The sequence below is a fragment of the Abramis brama genome (assembly GCF_963993115.1).
Source record: "Abramis brama genome assembly, chromosome: 2".
Classification (NCBI taxonomy): Eukaryota; Metazoa; Chordata; class Actinopteri; order Cypriniformes; family Leuciscidae; genus Abramis; species Abramis brama.
The window spans coordinates 38,108,588-38,129,813 of NC_139964.1; the positions used below are offsets into that span (position 1 = coordinate 38,108,588).

The 21,226-nt window shown below is 36.7% G+C and overlaps 1 protein-coding gene across 1 annotated transcript in view; it reads right to left on the bottom strand.

The window, feature by feature from the left end:
* The window catches only part of galntl6 (polypeptide N-acetylgalactosaminyltransferase like 6), a 224,590-nt gene that overhangs the window by 27,437 nt on the left and 175,927 nt on the right, over window positions 1–21,226 (bottom strand). The window contains exons 6-7 of the mRNA XM_084106776.1: window positions 12,051–12,236; window positions 5,578–5,761 (exon numbers count right to left, since the gene is read on the bottom strand). Of these exons, the coding sequence (XP_083962902.1) occupies window positions 5,578–5,761; window positions 12,051–12,236 (370 nt within the window). The remainder of the gene's footprint in view (window positions 1–5,577; window positions 5,762–12,050; window positions 12,237–21,226) is intronic.

The following is a 21,226-nucleotide window of genomic DNA, read 5'->3' on the forward strand; positions in this document are numbered from 1 at the left end:
ACAGTTTTTTTTCGATTGCTAAACGACAGTGAGCACAACTGGAGCTACATGTGCAAAACTCTAACTACAGTCTGCACTACCAACAGTCACCTGAGCTAAACAGTTCACATCACCTGCAAAACTCATTCCAAGCAACACAACTCTGAACACATGGCTCAAAACAGGCTCAGTGCAGCCAAACACTATGCACAACCCTCACTGAGATAACACACACTGTCACTCAGAACACACTGAGAGTAAAAACACTAGCATCAAACACCAACACAGAAAATACAAACTTATCATCTTTACAGTTTGAACAATTTCAGTGACTTCATACAAAGTAATATTTTCTTCAAAGAAAAGAGTGACATTCTTTCACATGATTTATTTAAATTTTTAGAACATAACAATTCTTTAAGGTAAATGAAAATTAGCAGTTTGCTTCAATAGTCTGTAGTAATTTACGGAATTACAGTAATGAGAAAAAAAAAGGTAGAAACTAAAAGTACATACTGTAATTTGAACAAATAATTGAGGGGCTAATCCTGCCTCTCTCTAGCATCAGGCCACAGGTTTTCATCAACATCACATCTAATGTTCTCTCTTGCCATGCACCTGAGGAAGAACCTTCTGGAGTGCCTTATCCATCCCTGGCAGTCGTGTCCTCACATCCGGCACGCATGGCTTTCAAAAGAGACATTTGGTCATGTGTGTGGTGACCAAACACTTTCCACCTCCACCCATACAGAAAAACAATATATTGAAATATATTTTACGTAAAGTGTCGAAAATATATGTGGCATATATTCCAAATACATTGAAATATATTTGCATTGTTGGTCACTTATATTTATCATTTTGAAATATATTCTGAAATATAACAAAAATATATGATGTTACAGTAAGTGTGAAATATATTTACATATATTTACATAAATTTAACTAAAATATATTTATTGAGCCAATTTCGAATATTTGCATATATTCCAAAAATATATTTATTTTGTGTATGGGAGCCTTTCAGCTGAAATTGCAATCAGCAGTGTTTGAAAGGCACAAGGCTGAAATCTATTCTGTTTTGAATGTGTGGTTCACAGTTTTGACAGCAGTGTGTTAGCATTTGAACAAAGTGCTGTAAATCCATAGTGTTGTGCAGGTTGTGGTTAAAGTCATGGGATAAGTGTGTAGAGTTTTGAAAACTGTGTTCAAGCAATGAAAACCGAACTAGAGTTTGGTCCACATGAACTGCTGCTGTGCAGACTGTAGTTAGAGTTTTGCACATGTGACTCCAGTTGTGCCCACTGTCGTTTAGCAATCGAAAAAAACTGTAAAATGATATTTGTAAAATAAAATAAAAATATTATTTTTTTCTGGCAAATAATCACTTAATTTTAAGGAAAGAGATCAAAATAGTATGTGTGTCAGGATTATGTTCAGTTTCATTGTCTTCTGTTTAATTTTTAGTCATTATTTTTTAATTTTTAGGCTTTCTTCGTCACTGTTTTTCCTGTGTTCTAGTTAATGATTAGTTTACTAGTTTGCCAGATTAGTTTACTAGTTTGACAGATTAGTTTACTAGTTTGCTAAATTAGTTTACCAGCAGTCATATCACCCTGTAGCCCAAGACTGGTTGTCCACTGAAGCTAAGCAGGGTTGAGCCTGGTCAGTAACTGGATGGGAGACCTCCTGGGAAAACCAGGTTGCTGCTGGAGAAGGTTTGAGTGAGGCCAGTAGGGGGCGCTCACCCTGTGGTCTGTGTGGGTCCTAATGCCCCAGTATAGCGATGGGGACACTATACTGTAACAAGCACCGTCCTTTGGATGATTCGTTAAACCGAGGCCCTGGCTCTGTGTGGTCATTAAAAATCCCAGGATGTCCTTCACAAGAGTTTAACTCTGGCATCCTGGGCAAAATTTGCCCTTTGGCCTCCTAATCATCCTCATATACTGATTGGCTTCCTCACTGTCTCCTCTCCACCAATAAGCTGGTGTGTGGTGGGCGTTCTGGCGCAATATGGCTGCCGTCACATCATCCATGTGGATGCTGCACATTGGTGGTGGTTGAGGAGATTCATCCTTCCATAAGTTTAGTGCTTTGAGTGCAGAGAAAAGTGAAAATTGCAGTGTCACGCATGGTTTTTGTTGAGTTGCTTTTTATCTCTTGTATTGAAGCCTCTTAAAGCTATGAAGCTCTCATTCGCTGTGTCTCATTTTGAAGGCTGTGTCCTCTGGAGGTCGCATTTGTCGGCAGCATACGCCATTGATGCAGCTTCATTTCAGCAAACTGACCACTACATTCCAAAGTCATTAAGAAATTACAAATTTAGGCTTCCCTATGATTAACAGTAAATTTTATAATGGAAACTGTTCTGAAATAAGACATCCTTTATGATGTATGAGGCCAACAAATGCGACCTCCTGAGGATGCAGCCTTCGAAATGAGACGTTTCAGGAAAAGATTCGTAGCATCAGGAGTGTCGGAAACAGTGCCATCTTGTGACAGCCTGAGGTCAAATTTATAGCAGCCATAAACCTGAGTGTGCAGCTCTGTTGTTTTATCCATGAAGCACTAATAAAAACCTGACAATGCTAAATGTGTTCAGTTTTCTGATAATATAATTCACATATAGGGCCTATTGAATTGTTGCAGTAAATTCAATATAATAATAATAATGCCAACAGAGTTGAGGCAAGTAAATGGTGCTCTAATTATTTTATGTTTTGAACTTCCATAATGTACGGATCAAAGACATGTAAACAAACCAAAAACAGGACATGATGTCACAAGATGCGACCCTAAAAAGGCAGAATTCTCAAGCATATCTGTTTTTTCTCATCATAGTTGCGATGTTGCCCTTTACAAATTTTATAAGCTCTTCCAGGTTTTCAGCACCATCATATACCATCAAATGTGCACACATACAGTGAGCGCATTTGGCCTAGCACACAGCATTGTTTTGGATGTTCGACAAGTTCCGTCGCAAAATAGTTTATTTGTATCTTAAGGTTAAGTGTTGAAAATGTCAGTGAATGCTAAGCAAACCAGGACTCACACCGGTGTGATTAGAGCGGTAAGTGCATTATGTGATCAGCTGCTAAATTCAAATGTGATTTTGCTCTTTGGCTGGCGCTGAGCCAGAGATAGATGCACTCAGCACTTGTCATATATCACAACTATTCAGTGTCTTCAACCACATAATATTTATATTAGGTTTCAGGTTTTAGTTGTAAAATACACACAAGTACTAGCAAAAAAAACCCCCAAAAAACATTTAAAGTTTGTTAAATACACACTGATGTTTATGGAAGCGGCAATAATAATCCTTATAATTATAATTTGACTAAGTGATTTATTCATATCAGATACACATTGCATAGGTAGCTATATAGTTTGCTCTATTCTTCTCCCAGTTCACCGGTCACTTACTTTCAAGTATTTCAGGAGAAGTGGGTGAATTTATGTGATGTAAATCTGACAGATCCGAATCTCTGAATTGCGGCGCAAACTGACACAGCGTTATGGATCAACTAACATGATCATTATAAAGGTTTTAAATGACAAAACACATTCATGTACACATATTTGAGAACTGGAATATCGGATAGATCATGAAATAGTTAACAAGTTTGTGAATATTTTGAATACAAAAGGAAAAACAAAATAAAAGTAATACATCCGTCATACAGCACTATTGTGTCTGCGGTGTGTCACGTGACAAGCATGACGCGTCGCCATTGAAATAATAAGGTATTACGTTCTAAAATAACAGTCGCCTTAAAAAAAGTTTTTAAACTTACGTGCGAAAGTGGCAAGTGATCCATTTCCACCCCTCCTTCAACTTCCTCGACAACTCTACGTTACAATGTGCGAGTCAGTTTATGTGGATGACATCACTTTTCTCATTTGCACTTAACAAAATAACAGCTCTTTGCCCATTGCATCAAATGTCTGACACCAGACCATTATCAAACTAAACACATTAATAAAATAACTGATTCAATATTTCTCAAACAGCGTCAGTTTACTCAAATTGTTTCTGTTTGAAAGGAAGCTGCTTGCTGTGTGTGTTTGTCACCCACAGTAATACCCACTGTTTTTAATTTGAGAGAATTATTGCAATAATGGGCATTTTAATTATCATTATTGACAATTTTAAACGATATCAAGTAAAAGGAACACATTTCTGCTTACAGTAAGTATAGATGACCTGAGCACTTCTGGCTGTGAGGGTATCAGAAAAAAACATTGTTGGGAAAAGTTGCTCTACTGCTTGTGAAGCTGAAGGTTATAGTGCAGAACAAATACTAAACTCTGAATCATGGATTGACGTGAGCTGTGGTGGAAAGGCTGGTAAACAAAACAAAAAAGTGCACACGCACACTCTGAAATGCAATGGCAGAGTATGGAAATGAAAGACATTGGATTAAGGTTCCTGGCTATCAATTTAGGGTGTGCAGGTCACTGGTCATAGTGACATTTATCTTATATTCATGTACAACAATGCAGGTTTAATGAGGTCAGTCACAATGTCTCTGTGCAGCAGATTTAAATGAGATTTTGAAACAGATGGGCGGATCAAAAGATAAAGCAAATTGGAGAGTGAACAATAAAACATATAAAAAAGGCTAAAACAATTGCAGAAATGTCATGGAGCACAAAGAAAATTGAAATTGAAGGTACAGCGCATGTTCTTTCTCCAATGCTTTTCTTGAAAAAAAAAAAAAGACAGAGTGAAAATATATATGTTTGTATATATATATTTTTTTTCAGGATTATTTGATGAATACACAATCTTTTATATAATATATGGTCTAAATAAAACAAAAGATTTTGTATTCATCAAACAATCCTGAAATACATATTTTCACTCTGTCTTTTTTTTTTTTTTGCATTGCTAAAAATAAGAAATCAAATCAGAATATTAGAATGATTAAGAGACACTGAAGACTCATACTTTTGAATGGTAGTGTATATATGAAGAGTTCAGATGCAAAAGCCTCTAAGTGCCATCTGAAATTTTCTTCTAGAATGATCATTTTTATCAAGCTCATATATGTAAGTTCAGTAATTTCACTTAAATGACAATTAATAGGTAATTTTCATTGCCATTTAAGTGAATTTACTGAACTTAAATATACAAGCTTGATAAAAATGATCATTCTAGAAGAAAATTTCAGATGGCACTTAAAAGGCTTTTGCATCTGAACTCTTCATATGGTGAATGTGATTTCTACAAGTACAACATGTTCCTGGATCAACATCTTTATTGATCCTGGAACAACATTCCAATTAACCAATCAGATTTGAGGGATAAGTTTACAGTTTATGTCAAGTTTAGGCTTACAAACCAGGGTTAGGTGCTTCTACGTCAGTGTTATTCACTCATCATTTCCCTATGATTTCAGTGATAAGTTATGGGTATGGTTAGTTTTAGGAGTAGGGATAGGGTTAAGACTAAATCTTTGCACAGGAATGTTGATCCAGGATAAACAAAATATGTTGGTCCAGGAACATGTCTCGGTGACCATGTATATATTCACTGTATATATTGTTGTGGCCATTGGCATGTAATGGTCAAAGACTGACTTTACTCACTGATATGGGTCACTGGGGTCTGGTCCTTGTAGCTCAGGTGGGATGGGAATACGTTTATAGTACATCTCCCAGTCAAACGCTCCCCTCATGGCATCACCTGCCTGCGCCTCGTATCCAAAGTGGTTATGGTCGATCACGTCTATCATGGGACACACAATGGTTTTGGGGTTCTGGGCGATCTGGTCTGCAGGCAGAAGGCAAGGAGAGAAAAGGAGAGGGAAAGTTAGGCAATGCGAGAAATCTATAATTTCTGTCACCTCGCCACACTCCGTGGAGAAGAGGAAAGACGAAAAGAAAGGGGAGGCAGTGCATCTCAGGAGTCTCCCTCCTCTCCTGGATCACTTGCTCTCCTTCGCTCTGCTTGGCTGAGTGTGGCGACCCTGTGAAATTTAAAGCCGCCACAGCCACCCTGCGATTAGAAACAATTACAGCGCTTCAAAGTAGGTTTGCTCCATGGAGGGCCGAGCAGAAAGGACCCTCGGCCCTTAACTCTATCTCTGTCAGTCAGCAGCCGCTAAGCCGTCCCAGATCTGTCACCCACACTCTCCCTCAACACCACTGCACTACTGGACCATGGAGAGCACAAGGAGAAAGCAAAAGAGAGAGAACAGACCTGGTGCGTGCTTAAACACAAAAACACACATTAAACACATACATCATAAAGATTAAACTTAAGAGCACAATCTGTACAGTCTGTCTGGAAGTGAGGCTGTAGGGACTATTGCAAGGCTCAACACTTTAATAATACTCACACTGATAATTCCTTAAATGGAAGAATTATGGGGTTCTTCAACTAGGCTACTTTTATTTTAGAAAAAGTATTTTTATAAGTTTTTTATGCATTTGGCAGATGCTTTTATCTAAAGCAACTTATATTGCATTAAAGGTAGATATTTTATCAGTTCATTTATTCTCTGGGAATCGCACTTGTGACTGTGGCTTAGAAATTAATACTTTAATTCAGCAAGGATGCATTAACTATGGTACGGTGTTGCCTCCAGGCAACATAGTCTATTTTAGTTTATTTTTAATAAAACGAGACATCCATTTATTGGTCAAACATATTGCAGGGGAGCTGAAAAACTAATCAATGAAAGTAAAAAAAAAAAAAAAAAAAAGGTCACATGACCCACAGGGGTACATTTTGTGTCTTGTTTCAGCACATGTGCACAGGTCACATGGCTCCATATTTTTCCTATATTTCCTCCATATTTTTCCTAATGTTTTTCTCTAATTTGCGTCCAGTTAATCACACACAAAAAAATATGAGTCACCTTCACTGGTAAAGAAGTATTTTCAAGAACTTTACATTATATATCATCAAATGTTGTCAAATATATCATAAAAAAGGCCATACCAGGCATACTAGGTTGGAATACAAATATATTATAATTGTAAGGAAAAGAGTTAAAAATATCTAAATAGATTTGCATTTTTGCATGATTTTATAATGCACTTATAAGAATAGTAATTCACATAATACTTGTGTTCCACTATGGCACAATGTTGCCTGAGAGCAACAGCTCGATATGAAATATTACTTTTTATTAAATATGAAATTTGTAATACAAACTGGATAAATGTGTTTGTTCAAGTGTTTGTTCATCAATATGTTGATGTTTTCAATAAATATATTAATTTTTTCTATGTGAAAATGTCAAATGTTTCAATTTCTCCGATGTGGTAAAATGTTGCAAATAAATTAAAAAGTAATGAAAATGTTTATTGATATTGTTATAGTGTCCAATTTTAAGCAGGAAAAACAAATATTTTTTTTCCTCATTGATATCATATTGCGTTAAATGTGACAGTAAGGATATTTATGTAGTTCTTTTGAACTTTCTATTCATCAAAGAATCCTGAAAAAGATAATATGCAACACAAATTCATCATATTAGAACGATTTCTGAAGGATCATGTGACATTGAAAACTGGAGTAATGATGATGAAAATTCAGATTTGTCATAACAGAATTACATCTTATAATATATTGAAATAGAAAACAGTTATTTTAAGTTGTAATAATATACCACTCTTTTTTATTGTATTTTTGATAAAATTAATGCAGTCTTGGAGAGCATAAGGGATCTTACCGACCCCAAATTTTCAAATGGTAGCGTATATGAATCACTGAGATTTTTCCTGAAGGTAATAAAAATTCCCACCTCAATGTCATTTCAAATTCATCTCAAATTATGTGTTAAATAACATTATTTGATGGAAATGACAGTGATGGAAATTTAATTTTGTGAAACTCCTTTTGTCTTGCTAATGGCAAATTTAACAGAAAAATATCTTAAATGAATAAAATTAAATGACATTTTCACACATTTTGTATAATTTGATAAAATTATACAGCTTGAATGGAAATGAACACTAAAAATCGCAAGTGATATTTATCTTGATTTTTCTTTGTTTGCACATATCACATCTCAAGCTCTTCACTGACACTGTTTTCTTGTAAACAAGTACACTAACTTCACAAAAAACAGGGGGGAAAAGCAACATAATTATTGAAAGACTGATTTGTTATAATTATTTCCACAATAAACATTGAAGTAGTTTAATTCACTATTAAGATTATAAATATTAATACATTAAATGTAAAGTTCATATTTTTTTTTTTTTTTATGATGGATTTTCATAGTTTAAGATTAAATGTCTAAGCCTGGGAGAAGGGTTAATACAAAATCAATACGTAAAAGGCATTTGAAAAGTTGTAAAAATAATTTTAAAGTTATCGTGAAATGTTTCCAAGACCCTTTCAATGTAAAGAACAAATTTAAAAAGTTGGAATTTGTAAGTTTTCATAAAAATCCTGCTGGCTGAAGTTGAAGAAACACCCTATATAGCAATTTTCTGAATACTACTGCTCAACCTCCACAAGCCACACTCTACCAAACTCTGTTTCCTCTCTATTTATAACTGGTGTGTGGTCAGAGTAATATAGCAAGTTCTCAAAAGGTCTCCTGTCCATATATACTAGCCAGGTTGAACTACACTTAGTAAGTGGACAACCAGTAAACTTAAAGAGCTGCAGGGTTAAAATCTGTTGCCTTTCTCTTTCAGCAGACATTTTTTTCTCTACTTTTTCTGTTGTATAGTGAATATAAGCTATTTTGGTCGTATACTAGTAGCTTAACCACAATGGAGCACAAATTACAAGAATGCATATGTATTGCAGCTCGCTCCTACAAATAGCTGTTTTGGTTACATGAAGAATTTACTGTCGGCTTTGTGTCATTAGTTAGGCTAGAGGACGTCTTCTGTCGAGAGCTGTTGGTTTTGCATTTGTTTACGTGTGTGTGTGTGTGTCAGTTCAAGAAGAGGCTTTCCTAAAAAGCTAGAGCACAAACAACCACCTGCGTTCTCCTGCCAAAACTCACTTATCAAGCCTTTGTTTTCTCTCTGGCACCGAGTATGCACTTTCCTACAGTAAGAACCCGCTCTGCTGTAGCGCTTACTGGGGCAGAATCCTTTATTTGGTTCTTTATCCCTTTGCAGATGTCTAAATATGAAAACCAAGGACCCCATCTGATGGCTGCCCAGTTGAGGGAGACAAGTGAAGAATTTAGAAGAAGACTAAGCTGAGATTTTTGCATTGCATGTGACTGATTTTTGTAAAACCAGCAAAACATCACCAAACCAGACTGACCAGAGTACACATTATAACAACATTTTAGCACAGTTATAAAAACAACTTGATGAGAAATGACAAAGGAGGCAAAGATCAGAGCAATATTGACACACAAAGGAACATATAGTACAATAAAATTACAGTTGTTGTGGAGATGCTGGAAGAGACCTTAAATTTCCTTTTTTTTTTTTCTTTAGAAGACTTAAGTCCAGTTTTCTCTGAGGAGGTCAGGTAAATTTGTGTTTATCAGACATATTTTGTGATTTTAAGCCAATATGTATTACACATGTTTGTGTTTTTTTCACACAACCTTAGTAAAAATTACCGTTTTTCAGTGGTCCTCTGAGAACATTTTATTTCGTCCAGATAGGAATGTCTGTGATCATTCATTTTCACATGAGCAAGTCCCCTAATTTATTTTGACTCAATACTGCAACTAAAGCTAAATTTAATTTTGCGCTGTCTGGTGCACCTTCATTACAGATGTCTGCCAACTTTCTAGGTAACAGTTGGTGACACAAGTGCAGTTGGCATGCCATCTGACATAAAACGCTAATTAAATTAATAAGGAGAGTGCACTTGTCACGTTTGTTCTGTGTTTGTTTTGCTTGAGTTGGTTGCATCCGAAATAGCATACTTTTCACCAACGAAAAACAGTATGTGACAAAAAAACATATGTCCAAATTCACAGTACTCATAAAAGTACCCGTAGGACCAACTTCCTCTGGTGAGATTCTGAAGCAGGCATACGATGGACATTTACTATCCCATGAAGCCCCAGGAGAGGATTTGTGAATGGCAGTGAAGCGACGTAACTGACGCTGGTAGGTCACATGATAATGACAACATGTCAAATGTAGTACATCCAGGTTACATTCATTCTACTTTTGGTGAGTCTAGTCAGTTCAGGTTTATGTTCAAATGTATGTTCTTGTTATGTTCTTAGACAAGCCAAGTTCTAGTCATCGTCTTGCTTTTTATATGTATTTTGTTTAATAAACTGCGATTGGGTTCTTCAGCTCACCTTCAGTGGACTTACGCTGCATCAAGAGAATATGCAATTTAGAAGGCAAACTTTGAGTAGGTTTTCGCATTCAAAACTGAGAGTCTGTGGATTTGCACTCCCTATAACCACCTTTCATGACAGCTACACAGATTAAGGCTAATAATTAAGAACGTACAGTACTAGAGCATCCAAAAAAGGGCTAAATCCACATTCTGTTCCTATTATATGCTTTGGAATACAAAAGAGATCTCTAGAAAAAAAAAAAAAATAATAGTGGAGAATTAAAAAAGAATGTCATTAAGTTTCCCAGCAGCCTTGGCTTTGGAAGTATTTTACCAATTTTCCACATAACTATTTTAAATATTCATAATAAAAAGTAAAAAATTTTTTTTTTTAAATAATCCCAAGGTTCAAGACTGTGTATTTAACATAATTTAACACTAAACACCCCATGAAGCACAACAAATGGCATCAATCAATCAATCAATCAATCAATCAATCAATCAATCAATCAATCAATCAATCAATCAATCAATCAATCAATCAACCAACCAACCAATCAATCAATCAATCAATCAATCAACTCATCAATCAATCAATCAATCAATCAATCAACTCATCAATCAATACGTCATTCACAATGATTCATGGGAGGGGTTTGCTGCTGTGCTTTTTTGATGCGTTTCTCGTTCTCATGGTAAAGGTGACTTCTGTTATTGGTGGAATCAAATAGGACTTTTTTCTTAGGATCGTGGGTAACGCAGATATCCCACCAGAAATTCTGCTATTAAACTTTTTTTTTCATTTTTTAAATGACACTAAACTCACACATTGTAACAACCTGAGATCTCTTAAAGGGTGTAAAGAAATTAAGTCTCTATATGAGGACATTAATGGGATTTTTACTTCCAGAACCAGATTATCGCACTCCATATAATAGCCGAAGAGTTCTTGACAAAAAACATCATGCACCATTTGTGCTTGCATAAAAGTTTGTTTCTTTTGGTCATCCCAGTTTAAAGGCATACAACCTTGGCGTATCTGGCCAACCATCATTTATAAATAGTCTTTTTCTAGCCTGTCTAATGAGCGATGGTCTGATGAGAAGACTGGTGGGGAGAGAAATAGAAATACAGTCCAGTCCTTCACATTACAGATCAGAGCTCTGCTTCAAACAGCCTGTGACACAGTACCTGCTGTGCGCTTGTGCGGCAGCTCCACTCTAATCATACATGCCAGGCCACATCCCAGAATGCCTCTCAAAGGCCATACACAGCACACTGTAACCAATTAGAACTCGCCGTGCTGTGCCCACGTCTCTGGGACGACCGCCTGATGTTCAACCAAGCGAAGAAACAAACAGAACTAAAAACCGAGCTGGAATCAGATCAATAAGCGTCGATAAGTGCAAAAAGATTTGCTGAAGTAGGCATTTTAAAACATCTCATAACAGGGTCATGCACATCAAAAGCCATCTGGATTTGCAATGCTTGTGCGACGCAGTGGGGTACACTATAGATTCTATCCTCAATGAGTCTGAAAATAAGAAAGGTTTTTCTGTGATAAAAGGACCAAGCCACAGACAAGAAACAAGGAGATGGAGGATTCGTTTTGTTTTTTTAATCAACCAACTGCAGGGGGGAAGGACTTTGGATGGGAAAAAGCAATTGAATTTTGAAATTGCTAGATTCAAAAGAGGAAGATAAGCACACAGAACATTCCATGGGATTTTCAGAGGGCTCTGTTTTCTCGCAGTGACAGGCATAAAAAAATTAGAAATCTCTGGGTACGTGCTGATGCCAGGGTAGGCAGTTTTTTATCTGGACTTACCGAGCAGGGGCGGCAGCCAGTTGATGTTGGCTTCACAGTGAGAATCCAGGAAAGCAAGTACCTCTCCTCTAGCCACCGACGCTCCCAGAAGTCGCGTGCGGATCAGACCCTCTCGCTTCTTGGTACGCACGATACGAACCTTAGGAAATCTAGACATGTACTCCTCCAGATATGCCTTTAGGTGATCTGAAAAAGTGACAGAAAAAAAGAGAGAAATTACTAGAAAGAATGCTCTGGGGAAAAGAGGAAATTGCTAAGTTTAGGTTTGTGTTCTGTTAAAGGGAAAAGGAGGGAGATTGATTGTGTGTTGCGGTGCAGTGGTGCGGTAATTTAATCTCGGAATTGTTTCTCCATTCTCGCGGCCCCATTCAATGGCATTAATGTTTAACACCCCATAAGATTCCACCGTTGTTAAGACTTAAATGAATTGTTTAATGTCCTCTGTTTCTAGAATATTAATCAGGACAAACAGACCAAATATTAATTCTTTGGCCTAACTCACAGTGGTTCCACATGTTGGAAATTAGTTTTCTTAACACAAAATTACCATGTAGGCTCAACTCAAACACCATATTTAACATAAATTCAAAAACCTGGTGAAACACCCAGTGAACTGAGTAAGTACCAATAAAATTAGATGTATGAGTAATTCAACCTCAGACATTAGCAAGTTCAATATAGCTTTTCTTACACTGAAAAAAATGATTCTGACCCCTTGTAAATGTTACATGTTTTTATCTGGTTAATTTCACTGATTATAATGTGTTATTTAATCCTACTTATTTTTTATTATTAATTTTCAAATTCACTGCTCTTGTTTAAAACAAGTTAATTTCATTCAATTAAAAGTAATTAGAAAAAAATAAGTTTAATTTAATTTCCATATACACTGTCAAATGAATACGCTAATCTACTCAATAAAATTGTGCAGATTACAAGCAATATTATTAATTAAATTTAACACATTAGAATTGAGTAATAATTAATACAATTAATTCCTTAAAAGTTAACCATTTAACAATTTTTAAACAAAAATATCTGAATAACAGACAGACGTCAAAGATGGATTAAGAACTATTTATTTTGTATTGCCAACATTGAAGACACCTGATGTTAACAAGCAGAATCACTGAAGGAGAAAACTGTAATGTTACAACCGTAATTTTAAGTTACCATCATGGGGATCAGTGTGTGTTTTAGTTGGGCTCTTTACCCTGAAACCATTAACTTTAGATTTTGTTTGGCTGCTGTACCTGAGTTATAACAGCCTATGAACAAAGAGAAAAGGTGATCTGATGGTGTTGGTTGTGTTTTAACAATCATTATTTCACAGTCATTTGACCTGAAACACTGAAACCGATCACCTCTGAACATAAGCTCATTATTTATTCATGCAGCAATGCATGATGGGAGCCATGAATGAGTTTTGATTGGTGGCACCCAGAATGCACTGCAACATGCTTTATAATTGTCACCATTGTTGAGATTCACAGGCTGATTCTTGAAAAAATTTAGTAAATTCAACTTAAAATAGTTTAGCTAAAATTATGAATATTATTAATCTGAAATTACTTATAAAATATAAGTACAACCAATTTACAAAATATAAGTACACTCAACTTAATAAATATATCTGGATTTAGATAAATTTATTTCGTGCAACCCCTTGACGTAAAAAAATTAAGTAAATTCAACATAACATTTTTTTCAGTGTACATGTAATATAGGATGCGCAGTTATTGCGCAGTAAAACAACATGCATCATATAACAGAACATTAAAAGGCCTCTCCTTTTTTTTTCTTTCTCAAAAACATAAAATAACATTTAATTTATTCTTCTGATCTGGTCAGATACAAAGCACGCTGGGAACTATAAATCCACTGCCCTGTAATAACACAAATAGATTAAGTAAACTTTTATTATACAAATGTAAGCGTTATTATACAAGTGCATTGAACACAGTGAAATTAAGAATGAAGAACTGTTGCATTTGCACATTAAATTTAGATCTATTTTACATCCCACATTGGTAATATTTTTCAGTTAATATGAATGTGCACATTCTACAAACATCTTTAATTATGCTAACGTGAGGTAAACACAAACAAAAAATGAAACAGATGGAAAAATAAGATTTTCTCACTGCCGGGTAGTGGGTAATGCATTTGACCCCTTTCAGTGACAGCACAAAGAAACAGCAAAGGCAGTCATTTCAAAACCAAAAAAAAAAAAAATCTTATCTTTCCACACATTACTGTTTGTTCATTTTCAGAAGCAGCAGGAGTTTGCTGCAGCTTGTCGACCGTTTGCACATTATTCAAATACAAAGCATTAATACCTCCACAAACTCAATCACCGCTTCCCAGCTGCTGTGTCTGTGCATGAGTGTGTGTGTGTGTGTGTGTTTCTATGTGACTTTGTGTGATTAGATGCTTTGGAGGTACCAAATACGTGGGCTTTGGATTACCACTAATAACATAAATCCATTAGATGCAGCAGCCATGTTTTGATGGAAGGTTTAAACTGGATGGACCGGTAAATTTCTTATTTGAAAGCTGTGAAGCAGGCAACATTAAAGTTATGTACATGAAAAGAGTCATGCTTTGACTTTAAAGTTTGTGTGTTATGTTTAACTTCAAGAAGGAATAGTTATGTTCTTCCTGCTTTACAAATTCAAATAAGAATGATACTTTTTTTTTTTAATCACACAAACAATCTTAACAGCTGACATACATCCACAATAGTTGTGGTGTCCTTAATAGGGATGAGCATAAGCACTCAAGAAAAATATAACTTGGAAATGACAATTTTATTTTTTATTTTATCATATACAAACATGTCAAAAAATATTTCCAACTTTCTTACAATGTGTGCAGAATTTCAGAATGTTGTCCAGTGTTGCATTCAACTAATAGGCATTTCATTCTTTTCATAATAACTTTTCAGTGTCAATTAAAGCTAATTTTGCCCCCATTTTACCTGTAGAAAAAAACAAAAAACTGCCCAGTAATTATGTACAGTTTCATATACAGCATTTATCATTTTAAGACACACCTTCCATCATGAACAATTACATATCACCTACCAATTATTATATGTAATCTTAATAGTATTATTCATTTTAATGTGGTTTGTAATTGGTAAAATGTGCTTAAAAAAAAAATATATGATCCAAATATTGACTTGTGCACATGCTGTAAGCTTGATATGCAGAAACAACAAGTAAGCCATTTGTACTGAAAACTAACTCTACAGTGGTTTGAAATATTTGCAACAATACTGGCTAAACCAATGGTGTGAGTTTGGGGTGGAGCTATCTGTTTATCAGACCAAGTTTAGGAAACCTGTCTTAAAACAATCATTAATTTGACTTTAATCCTGAAAATATGCTACATTTCCCTTTGAAAATATGTAGCACAGTAATATTTTGTTTTTCCCTTTTGATTTTACACTGAGCATTTATTTCCCAAAAAGCCCAGTGCGGCACATCGCCATATTTACAAATATGATGTCTACACACCTCTAGTAAGCTCCAGAGAAGGTTTATTGTGTCAGAAATGCAGCACCGACATATTTATTTTTAATATAGCAACAAAAAGATTGGCACCTTAATGAGAGTAGCACTACAGACCCTCAGAGGGTTTCTGGTTTGTGTATTGAGAGCTCACTGCAGGCCCCCAATGCAATTATAAACAACCCAAACAGAGCAGGACATCTGTGATGAAAAATAAAAGAGCATATTAGCCGATGGGGAGACAGTATGTGGGGCGTTCATCTGGTGGACATCAAACAGCAATGTATGTGTATGTGTGGTTGTTCCTCTTGTTCGGTTCTTTCAGGCCAGAGGCCAAACTCACTTTAGGGAACCTGCAGATGCATCCTCACTGTCTACTAAACTCTGGCAAAGTCACCTGCCAGCGCAAAACTTGCATTCAGCCCTTTCTTTCTGTTTCTCTCCCTCTCCCTCTCTCTGTTCTTCTCAACTCCCAGGGTGTCTGGCCTTCAAACAAATGGCCCCAATAAAAGTGACAGCCTCAATATGAGTTGCCACTGCACTCTGATCCCACTGAGCTGAGGTGGGGAGGAGACTCGCAAAACTTTTCCAGGCTGCCGTTGTAAGTGTAAGTGGCTCACAGAAGCGAAAGTGTCGGGTGGGTTTTCTCCCTCTCTTTTTCCATGTCCTACGAGCGCTTGATTAAACGAGGTCATAAATCATTGGTGCTGATGCGTGGCAGGCCGAGCGGTGAGGAAGGAAGTGACAAATAAACAGTTATGAGGAAAAGGCAAAATTTCGTATCCCGCTGGCATATGGCTGACAAGCCATGATGAAGGGCAGGCACATTCTCTGCTTTGATGGTTTGCAGACAGACCTCTCTGGGCCACTACCTTTCCAACCTGGGTGGAAAATTTCATTTTTCTCTTTCCCTGGTGGTCTGTCATTAAGACAGATGGTAGAGAACCATTTGCCCCATTCAAGGTTTTGATGGTTTTTTAGACAGACGCACGTCTTCCCAAACCGTTCGCTTCATATCACATTCAAATCGACACTGGTGAGATGTGATACTATCTGAACAGTACTTCATTAGAGCTTGTTTCTTTGATATGAGAGCTACGGAGGAGCTAAAATTACCATTGTCTCTGCAATTCAGACTTAATGAGCGAGAGATTCACACCAATGAGTCACTTGCTTTAATTGTTGCTGCGTTACTGGATGAACTCGCTTAGAACTGTATTGTTTTATTGGTGTGGTTGGTATTAGGCAGAGAAAAGAATATCCCCTATTATTAGCTGCAGAGGCACAAAAGATAATAAATGAAAGCTTTAGCGTAAGTTCTGCAAGGAAGACTCAATTGTTACGTCACCTTATTACCTTCACATCTAACCAGTCGTGTTCTAACACTTGCAGTATAAAATATCGGTACTTACACACGTCTGAGTTCGCAGACGCCATCAATTACCTCCATCCATACCTCCCAGGGGGTCGGCTACGCCCCTGCCTTTGTCTTCAGGCAGGAAATGCAGATTCCGTTACCCTCGGATTGCGAGCTATGGACGGGGCCTACGCCAAAGAACTTTATAAATGCTTGCTGGGCTGTTAATACATTTATGCTTTGTTACGCTATTTTGCTTCCCGAGTCTTTCTGGTAGAATTGCAGTTCTGACCATATGGTATCCTTTTTTGCAAACTGTCAAAGGACTCTGAGCTTTAAAGTGAGTTTCTAAGGTTTTGTAGGGACGTGACAACAGAAAATATAAACAGAAAATATATAATAGGGTCAAAACACACAATTCACACCCCACACATACAAACAAAGAACAATGTGAAAATGTTGCTTTTCAAAGATGCCAGAAGAGTTCAAGCTCCTCAGTTAATTAGGAGAATAAACATGTCAGCCTGTACGACAAAAACAGTTGGATGCAAAATACATTGTGTGTGTCTGTGGAGGTTTGTGTATTATGTTCAATTACAGATGTTGCAGAAATGCTGCTGAAAAACAAATATCAATTTTAATGGCATTAACTACATGCTTTTTCTCTACTGAAGCAGGTTTCTTTTGCTTTCGAAAGCATTAGGTTGAAAATCATGCTTGCTAAATCCACGTTTTCCATTATTTCTGTGATCTTTTCAGTCATTTGTGATTACTGGCTAAGGACTTTTAAAAATCATTCCAATTCAAATCGATCTGCTACTCATCAAAAACAAATGACTCAAAAGACTGATTCCCTCGCAAATCAGACATCGCTACGACGTAACACAAAAGCAGTATTTGAAATAGCTTAGTGATGAGTGTAAAAAACAAAAAAAACAACAACCTGTACACAGTATATTATACATTACCGTTTAAAGGTTTGCGTAATTAAAAATGCTTTTCTTCTGAATGTTATATTCATTAATATTCAAAAAAAATCATGGTATCATGGATTTGAGTACCAAATCAGCACATTAGGATGATTTCTGAAGGATCGAGTGATACTGACGACTGGAGTAATGATGCTGAAAATTCAGCTTTGACATTACAGGAATAATATTTTATTATTACGGTACTTTAAATTGTACTAATATTTCACAATATTACTGTTTTTCTAAGTTCTAATCAAATAAATGCAGCCTTGGTGAGCATGAGAGACACATTTCAAAAATCTTACTGACCCTAAACTTTTGAACGGTAATGTTAATGTAATTTCCTTTACATTAAGATTTAATTAATTTAGATGACTTATCCAAGGCCTGCAAAACCAAAATTTTAACCTAAAAAGTCAATAAAGCTGCAAGTACCCTGTTTTCTACTTGATACATTACTGGGCTATCTATCTTTCCACATTGCATCACTCAACAAGTACTTTTTCCTCGCTAGCTGTTATTTAGCTAGTGCAGGCTTGCCGTAATGGACTCATTACAGTGAAAGAATTAGCTGCTTTGTCTCTGCTCCTATAATGCTGCTGACGTTGTAGTCAGGATTCGTCTGTGGCCCCCAGAGAACATGTGCAGAGAATAAAACATCCGCTAAGCACAGACACCTTGAGCGCTTCGTTGCCACTGCCTTTATTCATAATATACGGTGTGTTTTTGAAGCCTGCCGTTGGCCAGTGTGTGAATAAAAGAAAGCCACCCACCCCTCTTATTGCCCTGCTTCTTGGCTTCAGTTTACACAACCGCCGTTTTCCTCAGGGGGGAGATACGCACTCCCTTGAACCGTTCATAAATCCGTCTCTGCAGCGAGATCAATGTTCAGACTCAATCCCAATTTATTACATTGCCGCTGTAAAGAGAAGCAGAAAATGAGGCCTGTGCAGGAAACCCAAAGGGATCCTGAACGAAGAACAAGGGAAATGTCTAACAATGCCTGACAATGTAGCAAATGATTTTGTTGTAGCAATAAGCATGTCTCAAATGTCGGGAGACGCATGTTTCGTTCAGAGTGTGGTCATCAAAGCAACAACAACATAAAAAAGTGAACCTTTCATAATTCACAGCACTAATAGATAAACAACAAAAAACAACGTCAAGACAACTTTGAAATGTTCCCCTACACTTGGCACAAACCTCTTCAAATTGCCTTCAAGATGCTGCTAGCTAATTAAAACGTGAGTCTTAATTAAAATCGAAATTGCTTTTAAACATGAAGTGAATAAGATTCACAACATAATTTGTTACAGAATTGTTTTTGAGCTCCTCGATAAAACCATCAAAATGGTTTTCACTTTTACTTTTAGAAAACTTGGACAGTTTAGTCATAATTTTTGTATTTTCACAAAAAAAAGAACCCTTAAAATGTATTCAATATTTCTTCATGTTATATCACACCATTTGCCAATTTTACACGGACTAAAATAGCATCCAATTTCAGTCGACGAGAATTTTTGTTTCATGAGTCCAAAACTAAACCAAATATACATTTTAAATTAAATGTAACAACATTTAGCAAAAACACATGAAAATGTCCTTTGTTGTGAGACCTGAGCTCCTGTCTTCATTCACTTCAGTTTCAGTTCACACAGTATGATTGGATTATTTGAAACATACTTTCGAGATTTTTCTTCAGTAAATACAATTGTTAGTTGATTTTAGTATCTTTCAGTGTAATTTTTCTCACTATAGAAAAGTAGTTTGTTTTCAATAGACCTGTTCAGTTATCATTATGATGTGCATTTTCATCTAGTAAACATTATTGTCAAAGTATTCAAAAGTTCACACACAAATGAAAATTCACTGTCAAGTTGATCCAAGTCTGTATGACGTTCTTTCTTCTGTGGAACACAAAAGAAGATCCTTTGACTGACACAAGAGTGAGTAAATGATAAAAAGATTTTTTAGATGAACTATCCATTTAACACAGGTAACAGATTACAAAAAATAGCCACAATACTACTATTTTCTATTGAACTTTCAACGCAATCGATTGCAAATGATGAAAGGACGAGGTCTTTGAGGGTATAATTACAACCAAACCTCTACTCAGTAGCAAGACTATTTTCTGTCGCCAAAGGAAAGGTCTTTCATGCAACATTAAACATCTCAAATGGAGGAGGAGGGAAATAAAATGAAATTTTATTATTGTTCTGTATGCCTCTGCCTGCTGAACACGAGTCAGAGTCTCCGGGAAACAGAAGACCTCAGAGGTGAAAAGCTTATGTTGGGTTTTAAGGCTAAAGAGAGACATTCACAACAGCCTGCTGTCTAGAGGGTTTAACACGGGATTAGAGGACTCTGGTAGAGTAGGCAGCAAATTCTGTTTAGGTACATAATACTGTTTCAGAATAAGTAGTAGGCTGTCTTCCTGTATCATTCTCAACAAATTTAAAAGTCAAACACTTCTCAAACTTTAACGCTGAGATATATATAATACATATTGGCCCATCTAAAGGTCAGAAAACTTAGACAACAAGCGAATTGACCAAAGATGCTCTGAGGAAATGGAGGAATTGTGTGGGTGATGGCAGTTAAAGTTGAGGCATGTTCTGATGTGCGAGGACAGCGATTGATATTCCTCTAGCAAAGTTTGCTGCGTAGGGTGTATGATAATTCAGTCGGCATGTGTTCCAGACAACATTTGCTATAGCCAAAGAACAAAGACCAGGCCTCGGTCCTATTGATCCAGCAACTTTGTTTGCCTGTGGATGAGAGCAACAGGAATAACTTTCAAGGTAAATTGAGGTGTGAATACTTCATTGTAGTGACCAGCACCTCTTCCATGCACTCACTGCCACAGCAGGCCAATCAAAGGGCAGGTGGGTAATTGGCCAGGCTATTGTTGGTGAGGCTAGACAGCGGAGAGGTGAAGCCCCTCCATTAGCCTCCCTCTAGTCCTCTCATAGAGCCCACATCACAGCGTCAGTTTGTTTTTCACTGAGGGGGAAATGCGGCCTCGCTCTGGACACGGCGGGATGCGTACGCCTGCTATGGTCCCTCATTATTGGAGAGGTTGCCTCCATGCAAGGCAGGTTTTGTTTGAAAGATACACCGGTGGCTCTATTAAAAGAGACAAGGTCATTCATCTCGGTGTGGCGCGGAAAGCACGTCAAGCAACAATGAAGCACCACAGACGCTGATTACTAGCCAAACAACACGCTCCATTCTCTGCGGCGGAAAGACAGAGAGCAAGACACGTAAACTAGTCATTAATGTCACTCTGCCCATTAATATTGTGTTCGGTGGATGTTTGAAAGAAAAGCA